General features: G+C 36.7%; 1 protein-coding gene across 1 annotated transcript; it reads right to left on the reverse strand.

Moving 5' to 3' along the window:
- Nucleotides 1-4088: 4088 nt before the first annotated feature.
- LOC121426766 lies at nt 4089-6091 on the reverse strand. The gene has a single exon (XM_041623159.1). The coding sequence runs from the start codon at nt 6089-6091 to the stop codon at nt 4277-4279; it is 1815 nt and encodes a 604-aa protein (XP_041479093.1). The 3' UTR covers nt 4089-4276.
- Between the last annotated feature and the right edge of the window lie 13075 nt (nt 6092-19166).

A 19166-nucleotide genomic window follows, 5' to 3' on the forward strand; every position in this document is an offset into this window, starting at 1 on the left:
ATTTATGGTATATCATTATATGAATTAATTATGGATCACATTTCCATTATGTAAGTACAACAGATAATAGACTTAATGAAAGCTATACCCAATCTGGGTATTAGACTAGATGACATAAAGACCAAGGGATGGTTGTACCAAACTAATACCAGACCACATTGATGGTACATGTAGACCAAGTGTGTTAGATGATGATCGGAGAATAAAAATACGTCAACTTCACTACAACCTCCTCTCCTGCCTCTCTCCCCTTTCTGCTTGTCACATTCTCTCACTATCCCCCCCCCTCTCTATCTATCTCTCTGGTGTTTCTTCTCTGTCTCTGAATGTTCATTTGCCATCTTCCCTCTCCCTATTTTACTTTCTTTCTGTCTCATTTCTTGAATAAATTCGTCCGATTCTTCATCTCTCCCTCTCTTTCTCCCCTTCCCTCTGTTTTGTTTCATGTGTCTCTATTTCTGTCTCTCCCTCTCTTCCCCTCTCCCCGTGTTTCCCTTCCCTTTCTGTCTCTTTCACTGCTTGTGTCTTTGCTTCCCCGTCCCCCCCCCTCCCCTGTCTCCCTCTCTCTCTCTAACTAAAGTCTAACAACTTCTTGCTGATTCTTAATGGTCCCATTTAATTCCTGAAATAATTAGTCTTACAGGATTCTTTGAGGAGCGATGAAATTTATTAAAGCGGAAACCAAGCATGTAATGGCAATGATAAACACCCATTTTAATTTTATTAATTGTTTTTTAAGGTCAGGCCCGCCCAAAATAATGATTTGAATCAATAGAGAAAAGTCAAGCAAGCATAACACTTACAAATTTTATCAAAATCTGATTAAAAAAAAAAAAGTATAGCACGTTACAGTTTCTCAGTTTTTCCGAAGACAGTCATATGCTTACATGTAAAATAATAACTCAGTGATGTAAATGAGAGAGACAATGATATCCCTCACCCACTTTTTTTCTTTTATTATTGTTTGACATTTTATAACTTTCAATGTTTACAGATTTGACAATAACCAGCTTAAACGAAATTGACTTGTTTGCTTTTTCTTATTTTACGTAAATCTACTTTTTTTGCTGGTGGACTTTTCCTTTAACATGTTAAAGCAGATTTAGATATTAAAATTATCTAATATAAAGAACATGAAAACAGCCCCCTAAAAAGAAAGAATACCAGATAATACGTTCAATAAACTTTCCCAACCTTCACTCATATTCTAACTTTATTTAGAAAATATTTTGAAAGCAGATTAAAAAGATGTTAAAGTTATTAGTAGTGTGAAGAATATGCTAATGATCAGTAACTCGGTTACCTCCCGATTAATAGTAAAGATAACGTATGAAAATAATAATAAAAAAGGTGTTTGGATTTGTGTTTGAAAAAAATATATTCTAACTATCGCTAACATCCCAAATTTACTTTAAAGAACTCCTTTGGTAATACAAATATACAGGTTTGTATTGAAATGATTTAGTGTAATGTAATATGCAAATATTTTGCTAACTCATGGTTAAGAGTAAAACATAATTCATAAAAACAACAATAGACGATCTCAGAAAGCGTTTACAACCCCTTTTGCAGACTATTGCGCTAACATCCCATTTTCATTTTATACTCCTAAGTATTAATACAAAGTCATTACAGGGGGGGGGGGCGTTTCACAAAGCTGTTCGTAAGTATGATAAGTTAAGAGTGACTCTAAGAACGACTGGTGAACCTTTCTTACGCGCTAAACCACCGCCAATGGTGTATAACATTTACCAAAAGAAAGGATCACCAGTCGTTCTTAAAGTCGCTCTCAACTTACGAACATGCTTATGAAACACCCACCTGTTAGTACGAAACATGAAACGAATTTAATCCATTACAAACGAAACTTTTCAGGACCCCTATGTGATTACATGTATGTACATCATAATCATAGTATAAAAATACTACATCATTTTCTAAGTGGTATACATATTTGAAAATTCAAATTCCATTCATAATATTTCATACTGTCGTGTTTTGGCGATCCAGCCTTACAGATTTTTTCATAACCTCATGTAAAGCCATGCACGCAATAGCTTTTGTATCTACTCACATTTGATGTTTCTTTTCATTTTTATCTTATTTGCGAAAAAAAGATTATACAATATTATTGCGGCAAAATAATCTCCTTCAAGCAAATGCATCTACAATATAGGCCATGTTTTCAAAAAAAAAATATAGCAGCAATCGATATATTTTTAGACTATAGCAAAATCACCTGTTAAATCTACTAAGATAGATTAAATAGAAGTATAAGTAAAGCATTATCCTTGTAAAGAACCAAATAATACATAACTCTAAAACTATTTAAATGGCTTTTTTACAGTAGATTTAGATATTCAAATGATATAGTTGTAGTATGTACAAATGACCTTTAATAATTTTTGTTTAATAGTAAAATATGATACATGAAAACAGCAAAAGATGCATGGATAAATCGTATATGAAACAACAACTATCGCAAACATCCCAGATTCCCAATTTAGTTTTGATCGTCTTTCCCAATCAAGTTAATTTACATTCTTTAGATGAAAAGATGTAGTCAAAACAATCTTGAATAAACAACTCATCGATAGAAATAACTTCAGTACGCATGAAAAATAAAAGAAATCTAACCGATTTTAGATCTTTAGGTGATTATAATAAATGTGACTGCGAATACACAATTTCCTCCGTGTCATTCATACATAACTGAACATAAATTTACAGCAAAACAGTCACTGCCCGATATAGTATTGAAATAAACGTATTTACATCAGTCAACCACAAACATCTAACTGATCATGTTTACTAAAGCGAATGAATCATCTTTATGTATCTGGATGTTTTGGTATAAAACCGACCAGCAATCAACGACACAATTTATGTCAAACTCTTGCAGATATTCATTTAGATTCTGAAGAAGAAAAGATGAAGTAAAAACGGCCTCGATTACACAAAGCATTAGCAAAAGCATTTTCGGTAGGATGAAAATAAAAAAAAATCCAACAAATTGCAGTTATCGTTTTATTGTACCTGCAACTAAATTTAATAAACTTTCTAGCAAGCAAACAGTTATTGACGTCATGGACATTCAAACTCAAACCAGTCACCATTTTAATTAAATTTCCATTTCACTCTTATCCTGTTATGGACCAAAGAAAATATAACATAGCTATACGTGACCAAAATGTAATAAATCATTTTCAAATGCGCATTCTTGTAACAACAGATCCCGTTTAGTAAATAAACACTATACTGGTACATTCTGGTCACCAAGACCAAATTGGGATGTTATACACTACTGCTTAATGTTACATGTATCTACAATGTATTTCTTTTGGCAAGACACAAAGTGCAATCAACCAAAATGTATTGTAATCATTGCAACAGCCCCCTTTCTCGGTAAATTCAGGTAATTATAATCATATCATGCTTGATCGAGATCATTCCAGGGGCTGTTTCGTATGAAGCTACAGCAAAATACTTTGTTGATTTATGTTGATCTGATGTTGGAAGTGACCATATACAAACAAGCAATGTTTAGATGTAATAAACTTTGTTGATTTATGTTGATCTGATGTTGGAAGTGAAAATATACAAACAAGCAAGCAATGTTAAGATGTAATGCGCATCGAGATACAGCAAACGTGAGCACGGTCCAAATCGCAACATTATTATGAGAACAATTATGGTCTAATATAACGCGCTTTCAAAGAAGTCAAAAGTACACAATTTTAATGTAAAGGAGCATAGCGCTTCGTTTAATTTTAACTTTCATTACTGAATCAAGATACCACTGAACATTTTTTTAGAGTAACACCTACTGTTTCATTAGAAGGATAAGACCGTGGTAGCTTTAAAACACGCGATGGACTATTAAAAGGATTATTTTTTTTTAAACCAGCATGATTACATAAATGAGGAACATTTTAATTGTTCAGTTTTACATATGTCGAACTAAAATGAAATATACACGGGAATAGTAATAAAAAGCTGCTATGCAGACATAATTTATATTAATGTTTACTTACGCCAACGAAGCGACGGCGTAGTCTGGTATAAGATATTCTGAAACAACGTGTACAATAAAAGAGTATTAACCCTGATAGGTTTTCAATATGAATATGAAGCTTACCCATAAAGAAACCATGAATTACAATGAATCATGCGTTTGCATTGTGTTTTTTATTCTTTTTAATTTGAAAGCATATATTGGTTAGATGTAGCATCATTCCCACTATCATTTGTTTGTTCGGTTTCATCTGTCATGGAGCTAGAGGATGAATCGTTTTTTGAATCTGAGAATATTATGTTCATCACTAGCAATCATATCACCTGATGATGTCATGATCACTCCAGATAAAACAAGGTGAGCGAATCCATCCCTCAGTGTAGTTGATAAAGGGAATGATGCTACTCTTCTCTTCTTCATATCACCCTCACTCATCACCTGATCAATCACACACGTCTCGTACTCATTATCTGATGTCACGACGTAGAGGTTGTCTGTCATACGATCAAAACACACATTCAAGATGACATCACTGTGGGGGATTTCCCTGTGATCACCCTCTCTGTCAATGATGAGTGCTCTGCGATCTCTTTTAAAGGGTAGAGCGATGATGTGACCTGATGACAGCACACCGCGCATTACTATCTCCTCTTTACACTTGATGGTATTGATAATCTCATCATTAGCTGGGTTGATGACGTATATCATAGACTGACCCACTTCAGCAGCGATGATCATCCCATCCTGATCGATTGCAACGTACACCCATGCATCAGTACGCGTCGTGTTTCTTGGTATTGTGACGTCACTGATGTGATTCCACTGTCTGTCGTATACACTGATGCACTCAGGTAGACTGTCTCCTGTACAACCTTTGATGTATCTACCACATACTATCTTGTCATCATTCAGTACTGCACATGAGTATATAAGTGATGTATCACTACTGTTGATCACTCTCTGTGTGGTTTTACTGTTCAAATCTAACATGTAGGTATGTCTTCCACCAATCAGTGCATCTGTGATCATCACCTTATCTTCATCTATACATCCAACAATACGCGGGTATCTGATTTTATCTCTGACATTGATTGTATCAATGAGCTTCCACTCTCCATCATACCCATCAATTCTTCCATCATACTTCTCTCTCCCAACACCCTTCACAAACCTCACACCTGATACAACACGATTTATTTCTTTCACCTCACCCTCATTCAGTTCCTTCTTTAGTTCCTCACTCACTGATGCATGCACACGATGTCCATCTATGACAATATTTTTATCGTCTTCAAGAATTCTGTCCAGTGTCTCTTTTGCTTTCTCTGCTGATTTTGTGTCGTCTTGCCATGATTTCTCAAGTTCTCCAATCTTTCTCTCGATCTCTTGAGCGATGTTCTGAATGTCATTCTGAAGAATACGCTGTTTATCAATTATCGGTTTTCGTCTCTTCTCTGCATTTAAACGATTTTCATTGTGTCTCTCCTCTCTCTTCGCGTTGTTCTGGTTAATTTTATCCTGGAGCTTTCGAATCTCCTCTTGATGCTGCTCATTTTCCCCATCAACCTCCTTGTCGATTTTATCAGCATCTTCCTTTTCCTTGGCTTTGTCTGCTTCGATCTCCTCTTTGATTTCGGAATCAACCTCATTCTGAATAGTTTTAAAATGTTCGTCTGGGACTTGTTTACCCTGATAAATCTCAATCCCATAAGCTTGTAATAGCTCCAATTTGTCCATCACTGCTTTCTGAAGGATGGTGAGCTTTGCTTTGTTTTCCCGTAGTGCGTCCTCTATGTCCTGCCGTACACAAGGTTTTTCATGATGATCTATCACAGCGCAAGAAAGACATAAGACTTCCCTATGCGTCTTACAGTACATATCCATAACTTTCTCATGTTTCTCACAGAAGAGATTAGGTACACCTCTTCGTACTATTCCGATGCATTCTTTTTTCAAGGCGCAGTCATGACAGAGCTTCTTCTTCTCCTTCACATAGAACGTGACGTCAGTAATCGATTTGCAATCAGCTTCTTCACAAACAGCGCCCTCTTCATCTGAGCTGAGTTTAGACGCCATCGTGAAGAGAATTTAAAGGGGGTTAAGGTTGGGAGCTGTAAAGAAATGGTAGCGAGAAGCCTAAAGAGAAATAGGATTGGGGGCGAGAAGCCTAATACGCATAATACGATATTAATTGATCAGATAACAGTTATTTGATGCACTGTTATCGAGAAAACAGCAATATTGAGAGGGAGAGAGAGCTTTACAGCGAGAACGATAAAGGGAGGGAGTGGGAGGGAGGGGTGCGATGGGTGTAGTACCTACATTGACATATTGTATGCTACATTCTTTTTCGATTGTTTCATGCAAGGAGTTTTTAATGATTTCAGATAATTATTTTTTTGCATCAAATTATACCCTCGTTGCAGAATAATAATCCAGTTTTACAATTTTATGTCAGTCACGACACTATTATGACAATTATGCCAATGTTCACTTCGAAACCTTATAGAGTTGCACCAAAAGGTTTTTAAGATCTTGTCATGCCTTCCATACCGTCAGCTCAGAACATTACACCAGCTTCTTCGTAAGACCCCACATGATTAACCCTATAATAGTGAATAGACTTTCTCTGATATTATACAACAACGAGTGTAGGTAATGGTAAGCGAGCTTAAACTAAAAGTCTTATTTGGTCTAACAGTTCTTGGCACTAGTTCACTCATCATGCTCATCCAAACTCCAGGGCCAAACTCTCTCATTTTTTGTTTTCTCCTTTGCGCCTCGGAATGGGATATTTCTAGATTGATGTCGATATATAAAGGCATGTTATCATTATCACTGTAATATCAACTACAATTATTCTAAATTCTAATAACGTATACACTTTACCCTTTTTTAATGTAAATCCAATCTGAAATTGCCGGTAGTTAGTCCTTCCAACGCCTTTTGAAATGGCCAAGGCTGACGACACCCCCAGATACTATCACGATGACATGATCATACAGCTCAACCTTATATTGCACTTTGACGTCTGTTTAATCTTAATTTGCATACAATTTATTTCGTTATGCATAATCTTATTAACTATTAATGTCAAAGGTGTGTACTCTTCACGTATAAATATAACATATAAAAAATAAAATAAATATTAATATCATCGAACATGATTTAGACGCAATAAACAAGCCCTTTGGACATTGTCGTAATCTTGGTAGGACATGTAGAGGTAAATTAGTGGGCTGAGGGTAGAGTGTGTAAATATTAGAGATAGAAATATAAATATTTACATGACATAAATGCAATAAACAAGCCCTTTGGGTAGAGTCGTTATCTCGGAAAAGGGAGGTAAATTAGTGGGCTAAGGGTAGAATGTAAAAATCCGTCTGGGGGAGGGGGTTAGTCGTCATGGCAATTAAATGGTGGGAGAAAGGCGGGCAACAGCACCCAAGAGCTGACGATATTTTGAAATTATTTTTCTTATCAAGCAATTAGGGTTTTAGATGTCCAGCCATTTATGCTTTAATAAAAATATTTCATTTCCCCTTTTGTCTTCCCCCCTTCTTGTCCAGTCATCTATCTTTAATTAAATCTTTCTTATTTTCCCCTTTCTATATTTCCTCCTTCTTGCCCTGTTCTATTTTCATATCACATAAAGAAATCTTAGAGACGTTGCCCCAACCCTCTTTGCATGGTTCCTCTTCCTCTTTTTCTCTGGGAGGGAGGGATGGGGGTGGTCTAGTGGTTACCACTCTCGTCTTTCAATTAGAGGGACGTGGGTTCAAAACCCAGCCATGATGTTTTTTCCTTCAGCAATGACAAAATAAATGTCTCTATATGTTATTTACATGCTGAAGGATCATAAAAGTAAAAAATTAGTGGGGGGGGGGGGGTTGTCTTGTATTACCGTTTTGTATCTCCTCCTTCTTTTAGAGAGTAAACTATCGATGAGCAGAGCACTTCTGTAAACCAATGTACACGAAGACGATAGCTCTCGTGCAAGCAAGAACAAGATAATAATAATGATTTTATATCATGCTTCAAAGTTCAGGACTCCGCGGCGTTATACGCTTTATTTGTATAATATTAGAGCAACATAAAATTGAGAGGCGATGGAATGGGTTACGAAATGAATTGAAAGTTTAAACGTTTCGATTTACTTGGTGATCCTCAAATGGCTAATAGGGAGTTTACAAACATTTAAATTACCTATCCATCAGGGGCGTCGATCCATTTTTCAGATTGGGGGGGGGGGCAAAATCCTGAATCAACTTTCCAATGGCAAAACAAACAAACTCACACACATACATATGCATATATATATATATATATATATATATATATATATATATATATATATATATGTGTGTGTGTGTGTGTGTGTGTGTGTGTGTGTGTGAACATGTACAACAGCTTTTGGCGACTCTTTTTTATTTAAATATTGTAAAGAAATGGATGAAGAGAACAATGGTAGGCGTAGCTTAAATCAAGGTTCCCCAGAGCTATCTACCCTTTGGAAAAATTGGTGATGCCGAAAAAATGTCTCTGCCGGGAATCGAACCCGGGCCCCCAGCTTTGAACGCCGGTGCCTTAACCACTAGACCACAGAGACTAGTTAGTGGCTAGGCCGTACCCAATCCGATTGACCGTCAGATAGACAGATTTTCGACACTATACCAATCATAATTCACCCGACAAAGGAAATTATAATTGGTATAGTGTCGAAAATCTGTCTATCTGACGTCAATCGGATTGGGTTCGGCCTAGCCACTAACCAGTCTCTGTGGTCTAGTGGTAAAGGCACCGGCGTATATATAATATATATATATATATATATATATATATATATATATATATATATATATATATATATATATATATATATATATATATATATATATATATGTGACTCATGAGATAGAGACACATATCTCACCAACAAATGAATGCGAGCGCGAAGCGCTAGCTGAAATTTTTTAATATACTGACATGAAAATAGGAAAAATGTACTTGTTTAGGACTGTTTGTAGTAACTCATGAGGAGGGTAGATACACGTATATCTCACTACACAGATAATGCGAGTGCCGAGAGCGAGCCCTGAAAGCTTGATATTCGAAGCATTTTAGTGCCAATGATTAAGACGGGTATCTAAAAGATCAATAGATGCGAGCGTTAAGCGCGAGCTGAAAATTTTGATATTTCGATCTGAAAAAAGACAGTTTAATGGACGTTTTTGATAAAGAACAAGATATATATCCAACAAAAAATTATTGCAAATCGAAGCGGGAGTTCTGTTGAGGTTTAGAACTGAAACGGGACATTCTATTCACCTATTTAATCATGGAAAGTATGGGGTCTTGCTACATAAATGATGCGAGCGCGAAGCGCGAGCTGAAAATGTTGATATTCCAATCTAAAAAGCGGACATTTTGAGCACAATTTTAAATAAAGAACGAGTTGGTATCTCAAATCTCGCTTGCTGATTTCTGTGTAACATTACAATCTTATTTTATTTTTACACATCAGTGGAAACATGTCGTTTTGCCCCCCCCCAATATTTTCATTGGTGGGGCGATCGCCCCCCCCCCCTACCCTCACAGGATCGACGCCTCTGCTATCCATTTAGCTTTTTCATGTATTCATGTACCAGTGATTTTTAGGTTTTTTCCATGTTTAGTAGAAATAACGATAAATTTAGTCAGTGGCGTGCCCGACACAGTTCGTACAAAAATTACAAACAGTAAAGGGCATCACGATTATATCAAGGGACACCCCCTCCTCCTCAGCTACGCTGGTACTATTGACATGATTGAAGTCCGCTGTCTTGTCGGCTCGATGCTAGTGAATATACGCCCTCTAGAGGGTTCATCCTGATAATTTGCCACCACACTATTTTCATGATTTTCACTCGTTCTCGAACTTGTGATTTTTCAGATCGGTGAATATGTATTTGGAGTTTCGCCTGTCTTTTTTTCACACAATCGGTAAGGAACATGGTAACTTCACAACCCCTCTCTCCCTCGATCTCTTTTTATCTCTAGTTTATCTCTCTCCCCCTCCCCTTTGCACTCATTCTCTCTTTCTCACATACACTCATGGGGACTGGAAATTCATAATAAAACCTTTTTAATTACTTTAACGGGATAAAGTAAAGGACGGGGTAAAACAGCCCATTGTTTTGGAGAAATATTTCTACACCTTTATCAAATGGTTTTTAATAAGGATTTTTTTTTTTTATGAAGATTGCAAAGGTTCCATCTCAGTGAAGAATTAGCTGTCGAAAATCTAATCTTCATTTTACCGTAAAGGCGTAACACATGAAATTTAATCACATTCTTGGACTGTTCTAAATTGATCTTCATCTGTTTAATGATGTATCATGTTCAGATCCGAACCCTAATTCTTCAAATCTTAGTGTCTTTGATATTGACTGATCTCGCCGGATGTTACATCATTGATACAACATCGCCTCTTATATTAAGCAATGACCACGTCGACAGCCGTTTCTGATTGTTATCACTCTTCATCAACGTCAATCACACTGGCATAAATGAGGGGGGGATGTTGCTTTTCACACAAATGTGAATATAACGCACTTTTGGTACCCATAAATGTAAACGGTTTTAATCATCCACAAGTAGTATGGTAAAAAACAAAGAATATTTTGCTAAAGTGCGGAGTCTTCCATCAGTTTCGGTTATTAAAAAAATAAAACCTTAGACCAACAACTCTCCATACTAAGACCCTGTATGAAGCATTGGTTTAGAGCGTTGGATGTATAGAGGCATGTTGGTTCAGTGATAGAACGACGTTTAGTCGTGGGTTCGATCCCCGGCAGAGTCAAACGAAAGACTTACAAAAATGGGACGTTTTGCCTTTTTGCTTACCGCTCAGCAATTAGATTGGCGAAGGGTAATACTAGTTATGTTATGCAGGGACTGCTTGTAAAGCGGTTTTATAACTGAAATGGCTTACCTGCGCAAATACATGTAAATTGTTAATGTTATGATGATTATTACTTCATTATTGTTGTGTTTACTTTATACCAGTTATTAAAAAAATAGGTCCTCCGTTTTAAAATGATTATATCTAAATTAATAGAGTAATGCATTGAATAAAATATTGAAGATGTCATCTAATTCTGAAAAAAAGAATAACGAAATTATTGAATTTTAAGGTGTAGTAAAATAAAGATCATAATCATAAAGATTCATTGGGTAGGCTAATGCACATTGTTTTGCCTTTTATCTGTTATTACTTGAAATCATGATTAAGTGTTAAATCAATGTATAATTTATTTAATCAAATACATACTTTAAAATACACACAATAAAAATAATGAGTAAATCGGAATATGTCATTATAAGCTTGCTTTGTGTACAAATGATGAAGACATAACCTTTTTTGCCAAAATAATGACGTTTAAAATGTCGTAACCATGATAACTGTGCTATTCAATAGCGTACCTACGGGGGGCAGACTATCCCCCCCCCCCTGACCAGCCACAACCCATGCAAAGGACGTATCCCTGCCCTCTCTGGAGAACTTGAAAGACCTCCCCCTCCCCCCTGACGAGCTTGAAGACCCGTTTTGTTTTGCTTGTCAATTTTTTTATCTGGTACGAAATCCTTTATTGTGATTGAAGACCTTTTTTTCGCTCGTCAATTTATTTGGCTAACGTTTTGCCCGCCCCCCCCCCCCCTCTTGTAGAAAATCCTAGGTACGCCACTGGTGATATTCCTTGTCCGACTTTAATGTTCACAAAGAAAGGTCACCAGTAGTCGTGCTAAAAAGGTAATTCCTGTATAACTCGTAAAGGCCACTTGATCTCCAACCACTCGGTCTACTATCCGTTTTATTTCATTTACTGATTTATTGATTTATATTTATTCATATTAAAGTGATTTCTTGATCTAATTTGTAAATAAATTAAAATCAATCAAACCATTCTTCCGATCCAAGTTCAGATACAACGAGTTTGTCTTCTGATAAATTCGGGCCAATAAACAATTGACTCGTTTACCGTTTTGTCTAATTTCAAGTGAGGCTATATCAGGCGCGTAGCCAGGGGGGCGGTGGGGGCGGTCGCCCCCCCCCAAAACGTACCCAAAAAGAAAAAAAAGAAGGAAAAAAAGAGAGGAGAAAAGGAAAAGGGAAGGGAGGAAAGGGAAGGGAGGAAAGGGAAGAAAGGTAGCTTTGTGTTTTTTTCCTTCTTATTATTATTTTTTTTCTCATTAGAGAAACTCCTTCACTCTTTGTCTCTTGCTCTAAATTTATATATGAATTTTGCTTCCGCGCTGCGCGCGGTTAAATGACAATGTTGAAGATCTCCATTGTTCCCCCACCCTTTCTCTGGCCCTGTTTTTCCACCTCAGCTATATGTATTTCTTACCAGTTAAAGTACAAATGTATACATTAGTATAGGAATTTATCATTTTTTTTTACTTGATCGCGCAACTTTTGGTCGGGTCGGCTGCGGGTGGGTAAGATCCTTATATCAATTTCTGCCGTCACCTCCATAAAGTCAACTTTCCCGCTTTTCAGCTCATTACTAAACACCCATAATTTTTATGGGGGAAACAGGTTCCTAAATCAAAAAGAGGAAGGTATTAAATTCGTGTCGTATTAAATAAGAAATACAATATTTTTATCAAATTCTATTAAACTTCATTTTATTTTTAAAGATCTCCTGTCCTGTTTTGCGCCCTCAGTTTGAAATTTTGAATGACACTATTATATATATTTCAAAACGAAGCGCTTCAGGATAAGTCAAAGAAATTAGGCATCCTTTTTATATGATTACAATAATTCACAGAAGTTTCAACTTTTTGTGCACTATTTTGATTGTAATGAAGTTCAATAATCTTTAAAAATCAATTGAATTAGAGCCGATGGGGCATTAGAGATATCTGTATTTGATGAAACGTCGCCCTTTGAAATTTCGGAGTTTCATTGCTCTGCGCGGGGAGGAATGAGTTCCTCCCGGCATCTACACTTCTTCTCCTCTGTTTTTGCGAGTAAAAGATATGCACTGTTGCTTAATTGTTTGTAATCAGATATGATCTTTCCAAGGGAAGTATTCAATATATCTTTAAGAATACCCTTTTCTCGTACCCTTTTCATGGCAAAAAATTTGATAGAACGCTTTAGCTTCCGCGCTTCGCGCGGGGTTATTATCATTTTAATTTCCTCCATTGTATTCCTTTTTGTGCGTTCACCATCACTTTTGAAAACAAGTTTCATAAAAACAAGGTTCAAAATCATAATATAGTGAATTGGAGCTGATATAGGTACTAGAGACAAGAGAGACGGCTCCTTTTCATTTCAATTTATGAAACACCAAAAGCTTCGCGCTTCGCAAGGGAGGGGGAAACTCCCCCTCCCTGCACCCACCCACAAGGGAGCGCGCTTCGCGCGCTCTATCTCACAAGGATGGCGATCATGGCGACCATGGCGACCATGGCGACCATGGCGATCTGTCTAAATCCCGCAAAGCGTAGCAGAATCGTCCTCGAATTCTATTTTTAGCCTGCGAGGCGATTGCACTACAACTTCACTGCGACGGACCTGCGCTGACGGCGATGGTAATACGTTGGTAGTACGACGCTGCCACGCTCTTGCCACGATTTGAGGCAGATGTGATGCGCTGCTTCTGCGATCAAAGCGACCGTACAACGAGGCCCATACGCTAATTAGGACCTCGGTACGGTGGTGCTACGAATGGAACGATTGTGTTACGTTCATGATGGGCTCTTGAAACGATTTCAAGCAATCGGCATATTGATCGCGGCACATGAGACATTTTTCAGTAGATTGCCAACCTCCGACCAAGATGGATGTCCAGAATTTGGTTGGACTTATACATCTTAGCATTATACAACAACTTCAGTTAGAAGTTGAATACAAGGACCTGATACGAGGACAGTAGAAGGAGGAGGCCAAAAAAATACTGGGTCCGATCCTGGCTGTCACTTAAGTCATAATATACAATATATATTAAAATTTCACTCAAAAGATGTCGATGAGCCTAATAGTTAATATGAGGGATGCATCCAGAATTTCATAAAAGAGCATAAAAATGTTTTATATTTTGTTTATTTTTTCCACAAAAGTTTGTCCTCCAAATTATTAAGTAAATTCCTTTCAAATTTGCTTTCAAGAAGTAGTATACTGATGTGAGAGCACTCATAAGGGGGGGGGGGGGGCACAATGCCAGAATCCCCATAAAGTGTGCTTTCCCAATCAATACATCAGTGATCGAATCATTAAAATTTTAATATTGTTTACTGTCACTGTGGTTAGAATTCATTCTATTTTAAAAACATATTCAATTTATATATTTTTGCGGAGGTAACCCATTTCGTCATCAAGACATGCGAGCGTCTTTTTTTCTCTCTCTTTCAAGCTGGCTCAGCAGTTAGATTTTCATCCTCCTACTAAACCTCCTCCTCCTCTACCACCACCATAACCTCTTGTTCGCTTCCTCTTGGACCGCCGGCAGAACAGATTGGGCAGCTTCCCTTTTTGGTCCTTTTTCTGGGAAGTATATTTGAAAACGTCGTGGTGTCGCCTCGTAATCTGTTTAAAATGTGATAATCCGCTACCATCGGCACGTTGTTTCATAGCAGCGCAGACGGTCGCTGCTCAATCGCTGGCCAGTCATCAGCGGCGCAGCAAAAGCACAACGCGAATGCCTGCAGCGGGCTGAGAACGTGTGCCACATGCCACCCAAAGGGAAAGCGTCGTGGTGGAAACGGTGTGAAGCGTGTCGAGCGCAAGGCAGTCGCCTCGTAAACGGAAGCAGCGTAGCAGAATTGTCTTGGGAACGGGCCTGAAAAACACGGGCGATCGGTGCCGCTTTTAATGCGCTTCTACTACGCTTTGTGCGTTGGAGCTTCGTTACAGCTACGAATATGTCGTTTGTAATACGCTCTTGACTCGATTATGATGCGCTTTAGCACCTCCGCGATCTCGCTACGTAAGTTTTGAACATGTTCAAAATTTTGTGGCGATCAGGAAGATGGTGGCGATCCTTGCCGCTTCAGAAAAGATCAAGGTACGACGGAGAAGATTGAAAAGATCAAGCCACGTTCAAGGTACGATATACCACGCTTTGTCGATTTTTGACGATCGCAGCGGAATCGCCATCTAGTGAGATGGGGGTATAAGTGTTGGCACGCTTCGCGTGCATTTACCGCCCCCTCCAAAATGAAATCCTGGCTACGCGGTTGGGCTATATCGATTTCTTCTCATATACACTTGCATGGTAAAATATCAATTAACCTGTCTGATTGTATGCTCTGTTTATGAATGACATTTCCACGTGAAAAAAAAAAAGCTAGATGAAATGCACGATCTGGGCATCAGATTATATTACATTCAAACCGAGTAAGAATGAGATTTAGATAATGGCCTTTGGAGCAATTCGACAGTAGACTATAGGTCCATGGTTAACAAGTGCCTCCTACCCTATGCCCCTACACCCTCTCCTGGCAATCCATCTCTCCTCCTCACCCTTCCATTCCATCTTGTCATTTTCCTCTCTGTCTTTCTCTGTATGTCTGTTCTCTCTATCCCACTCTCGGTCTAAAATTTCTCTTTCCCCTTTCACTCTCACTGTCATATTCTTTCTTTTTATCTCCCTCTCCTCCCTCCCTCTCTGGTGTTTCTTCTTCGTATCTGAATGTTCATCTCTCGGCCTCTCTTGCCCTTTTCCTTCCTTTCAGTCCCTTTCATTCAATTTTTTCATCAATTTTTCGCCTTACCCTCCCCTCCCTCTTTCCCTTCCTTTCTGTCTCTTTCATTAAAAAAATTCGTCAAATTTTTCATCTCCCCTCTCCATTCATGTTTCTCTGTTTCTGTCTCTCCCTCTTTCCCATTGTCTCTCCTCCTTTCTGTCTTTATTCACTTCTTGTGTCTCTGTGTCCCCTTTAATCCCCTCTCTCCTCCATAATTTTTTCTCATGTTTCTCTGTTTCTGTCTCTCCCTCCCTCCCCTTCTTTTCCTTCATTTCTGTCTCTTTTACTCCTTATGTCTCTGATCCTCTTTAATCCCCTCTCTCCTCTATAACTGTATTTAATGTTTCTCTGTTTCTGTCTCTCCCTCTCCCCACTGTTTCTCTTCCTTTATGTCTCTTTCACTTCTTGTGTCTTTGTGTCACCTTTAATCCTCACTCCCCTCTATAATGTTATCTCATATTTCTGTCTCTCCCCTTCTTTTCCTTCCTTCCTGTCTCTTTCACTTCTTGTGTCTCTGTTTCCCCGTCTCTCTCTCCCTCTCTCTTTCTATTCTCATTGGTCACGTGATAACTCTGAAAAAAATTAGTCTTACATGATTCTCTGAGGAGCGATGGAATATAATTTAAGGGGAAACCTCATAATGACAAATACAAACACCCATTTTCATTTTATTTTCTTAAATACTTCTTAAAGGTCTAGCCCAACACCCCCAAAATAAGAGTGAAATCAATGGAGAAAAGCCAAGCAAGCAATGCGCTAAAATGTTATCAAAACTGGATTAAAATAAGAAAGTTATATCACATATTACAGTTTCAGTTATTTTTCCCGCATAACAGTCATAATGCTTAACTCGGTGATATGCAAATGAGAGAGTCAATATGTCCCTTACTCACTATTTCTCTTTTATACTGCCTGACTTTATAAAATTTGCAATATCTAGAGATTTGCCAACAATTACCATAACAATAACCTTGACTGAACTTGACTAGTGTGATTTATCTCATTTTATGTAAATCTAATTTTTTGAGGATGGACTTGTCCTTTAAGCAAATTTAGATATTCTAATTATCTAGTATAACGTACACTCTAAAAAATGAAGTGCTAATTTAGCTCTTACAGAGTGTGTATATAGTGACTGCACTTCGGAGTGCTGATTTGTCTAGTTCAAATTTTAACTAGACAATTCAGCACTCCGAAGTGCAGTCACTATACACGCTCTTTAAGAGCTAAATTAGCACTTCATTTTTTAGAGTGTATAGGCATAATTATCTAGTATATACATGTACAAGCGATACATTAAACAAAAGCTTTGAAAATGGATAATACGTTCGAAAAACTTATTTTCATACCCCTGCTAATATTCGAACTTTAATTTGAAAATCGTTTGAAAGCAGATTAAATAGATATTGAAATGATTTAGTGTAAAAATATGCTAATGATCAGTCACCGGGTTAACTCCCGGTTAATAGTAAAGAAAATGTATGAAAATAATTTTACAAATGCTTGGACTTGCGTTTGAAAAAAAGAAGTTATAATATATCAATCGCTATACTTGTACATGTAGATATTGGAATGATTTAGTGATTTAGTGAAACGTTTATGTGCAAATGTTTTGCTAACTAATATGATACATGGAAACAATAAAAAGATGATCGCAGAAACCAACTCCTTTTCGGACTATTGCGGTAACGTTCTATTTTTGTTTTATAACAATACAATATCATTTCAGGTAGCATGAAAAATGACACGAATCTAATCGATTTCAGACGAAACTGGTCAAGACCCCCTTAATTGTGATTACATGTATGTTCATAATATTTTTAGTACTAGATCATTGTCTTAGTGGTTCACACATTTTTGAAAACTTAGATTTCATAACAATATTTCATGTTATCATTATGTATAAAACAAAATATTCTTGTCAAGTGAAACTCATTGATTCAAACTAGCACTTTAATCAGGCACGATAAAGATTCTTAGGCGGTTTCTTGAAAAGAAAATAAGTATTCACATCAGTTTGTAAAAAAATGCAGCAGAATAATTTTCTTCACGCAAATACATCTACTATATAGGTTATGTGTAAAAAATAGTTTATACCAGCAATCCCCTGATATTTTGTTTACACTAGCAGAATCATCTATGAATGTATTAAGTTATGGTGTCGATAGTAAAGTAAAGCATTATCCTTGTAAAGTACCAAATAATCTCAAAAATGCTTTCATGGTGTATTTAGATTTAGATATTCAAATGATGTAGCTGTAGTATATACAAATAATCTTATATAACCTTTTGTTAATAGTAAAATATGATACATGAAAACAACAAAAGATGATCGGATAAACCGTTTAAAAAACAACAACTATCGCATACATCCCATATTCCCGATTAAGTGTTTATCATCTTTCCCAATCAAGTTCATTTGCGTTATTCAGATGAAAAGATGTCGTCAAAACAATCTTTGAATGAACAAAGAATTGATAAAAAATAATTTATGTAAGAATGGAAAACAATACAAATCTAACCGATTTCAGTTCTTTAGGTAATCATAAATCATAGCAAATATTCGGAGTATTTCATTTCATGTGTATTTCGAACAATAAATTATGGATTTTCATTTCATTTTCATAATAATGCGCCTGCGAATATATGATTTTCTTCATCATTAATACATAATTGAACATGAATTTCCAGAAACACAGTCACTGCACGATATAGTATTGAAAAAAAACGTATTTACATCAGCCTACCACAAACATCTAACTGATCATGTTTATTAAAGCGAATGAATCAATCTTTATGTATCTGGATGTTTTGATATAAAACCGACGAGCAATCAGCGACAAATTTTCTGTTAAGCTCTTGCAAATATTCATTTAATTCTTAAGAAGTATTAATGTAGTCAAAATACTCTGGACAAAGCATTATCAAAACCATTTCCGTTCGGATGAAAATTTAAAAAAATCCAACAAATTGCAGTTATCGTTTTATTGCACCTGCAACTAAATCGTAATTGAACATAAATTTAATAAACATTCCAGCAAGCAAAACAGTCATTGATGCAGGCCTACTTGAATGGAACATGTCAAACAAATATTATAAATATGCAGCTGTTCATTAAAAGCAATTTAATCTTTATACACATGGACATTCAAAATAAAATTTAAAAATCCTGTTTGACTCTTGCAGAAGCACATATTCATATAGTAATTAGATCAAAAAGCAATAAGCAAAGCATTTCCCTTTCATGAACCCCCAAAAACAAAAACAAACATAGCTATACATGACCAAAATGGAATAAATCACTTTCAAATGCGCATTCTGGTAACAGCAGATCCCGTTTAGTAAATAAGCACTATACTGGTACATTTTGGTTACCAATTCCCAATTGTGAAGTTAAACACTACTGCTTATATAT

This window comes from Lytechinus variegatus, chromosome 13 (genome assembly GCF_018143015.1).
Source record: "Lytechinus variegatus isolate NC3 chromosome 13, Lvar_3.0, whole genome shotgun sequence".
Taxonomy (NCBI): domain Eukaryota; kingdom Metazoa; phylum Echinodermata; class Echinoidea; order Temnopleuroida; family Toxopneustidae; genus Lytechinus; species Lytechinus variegatus.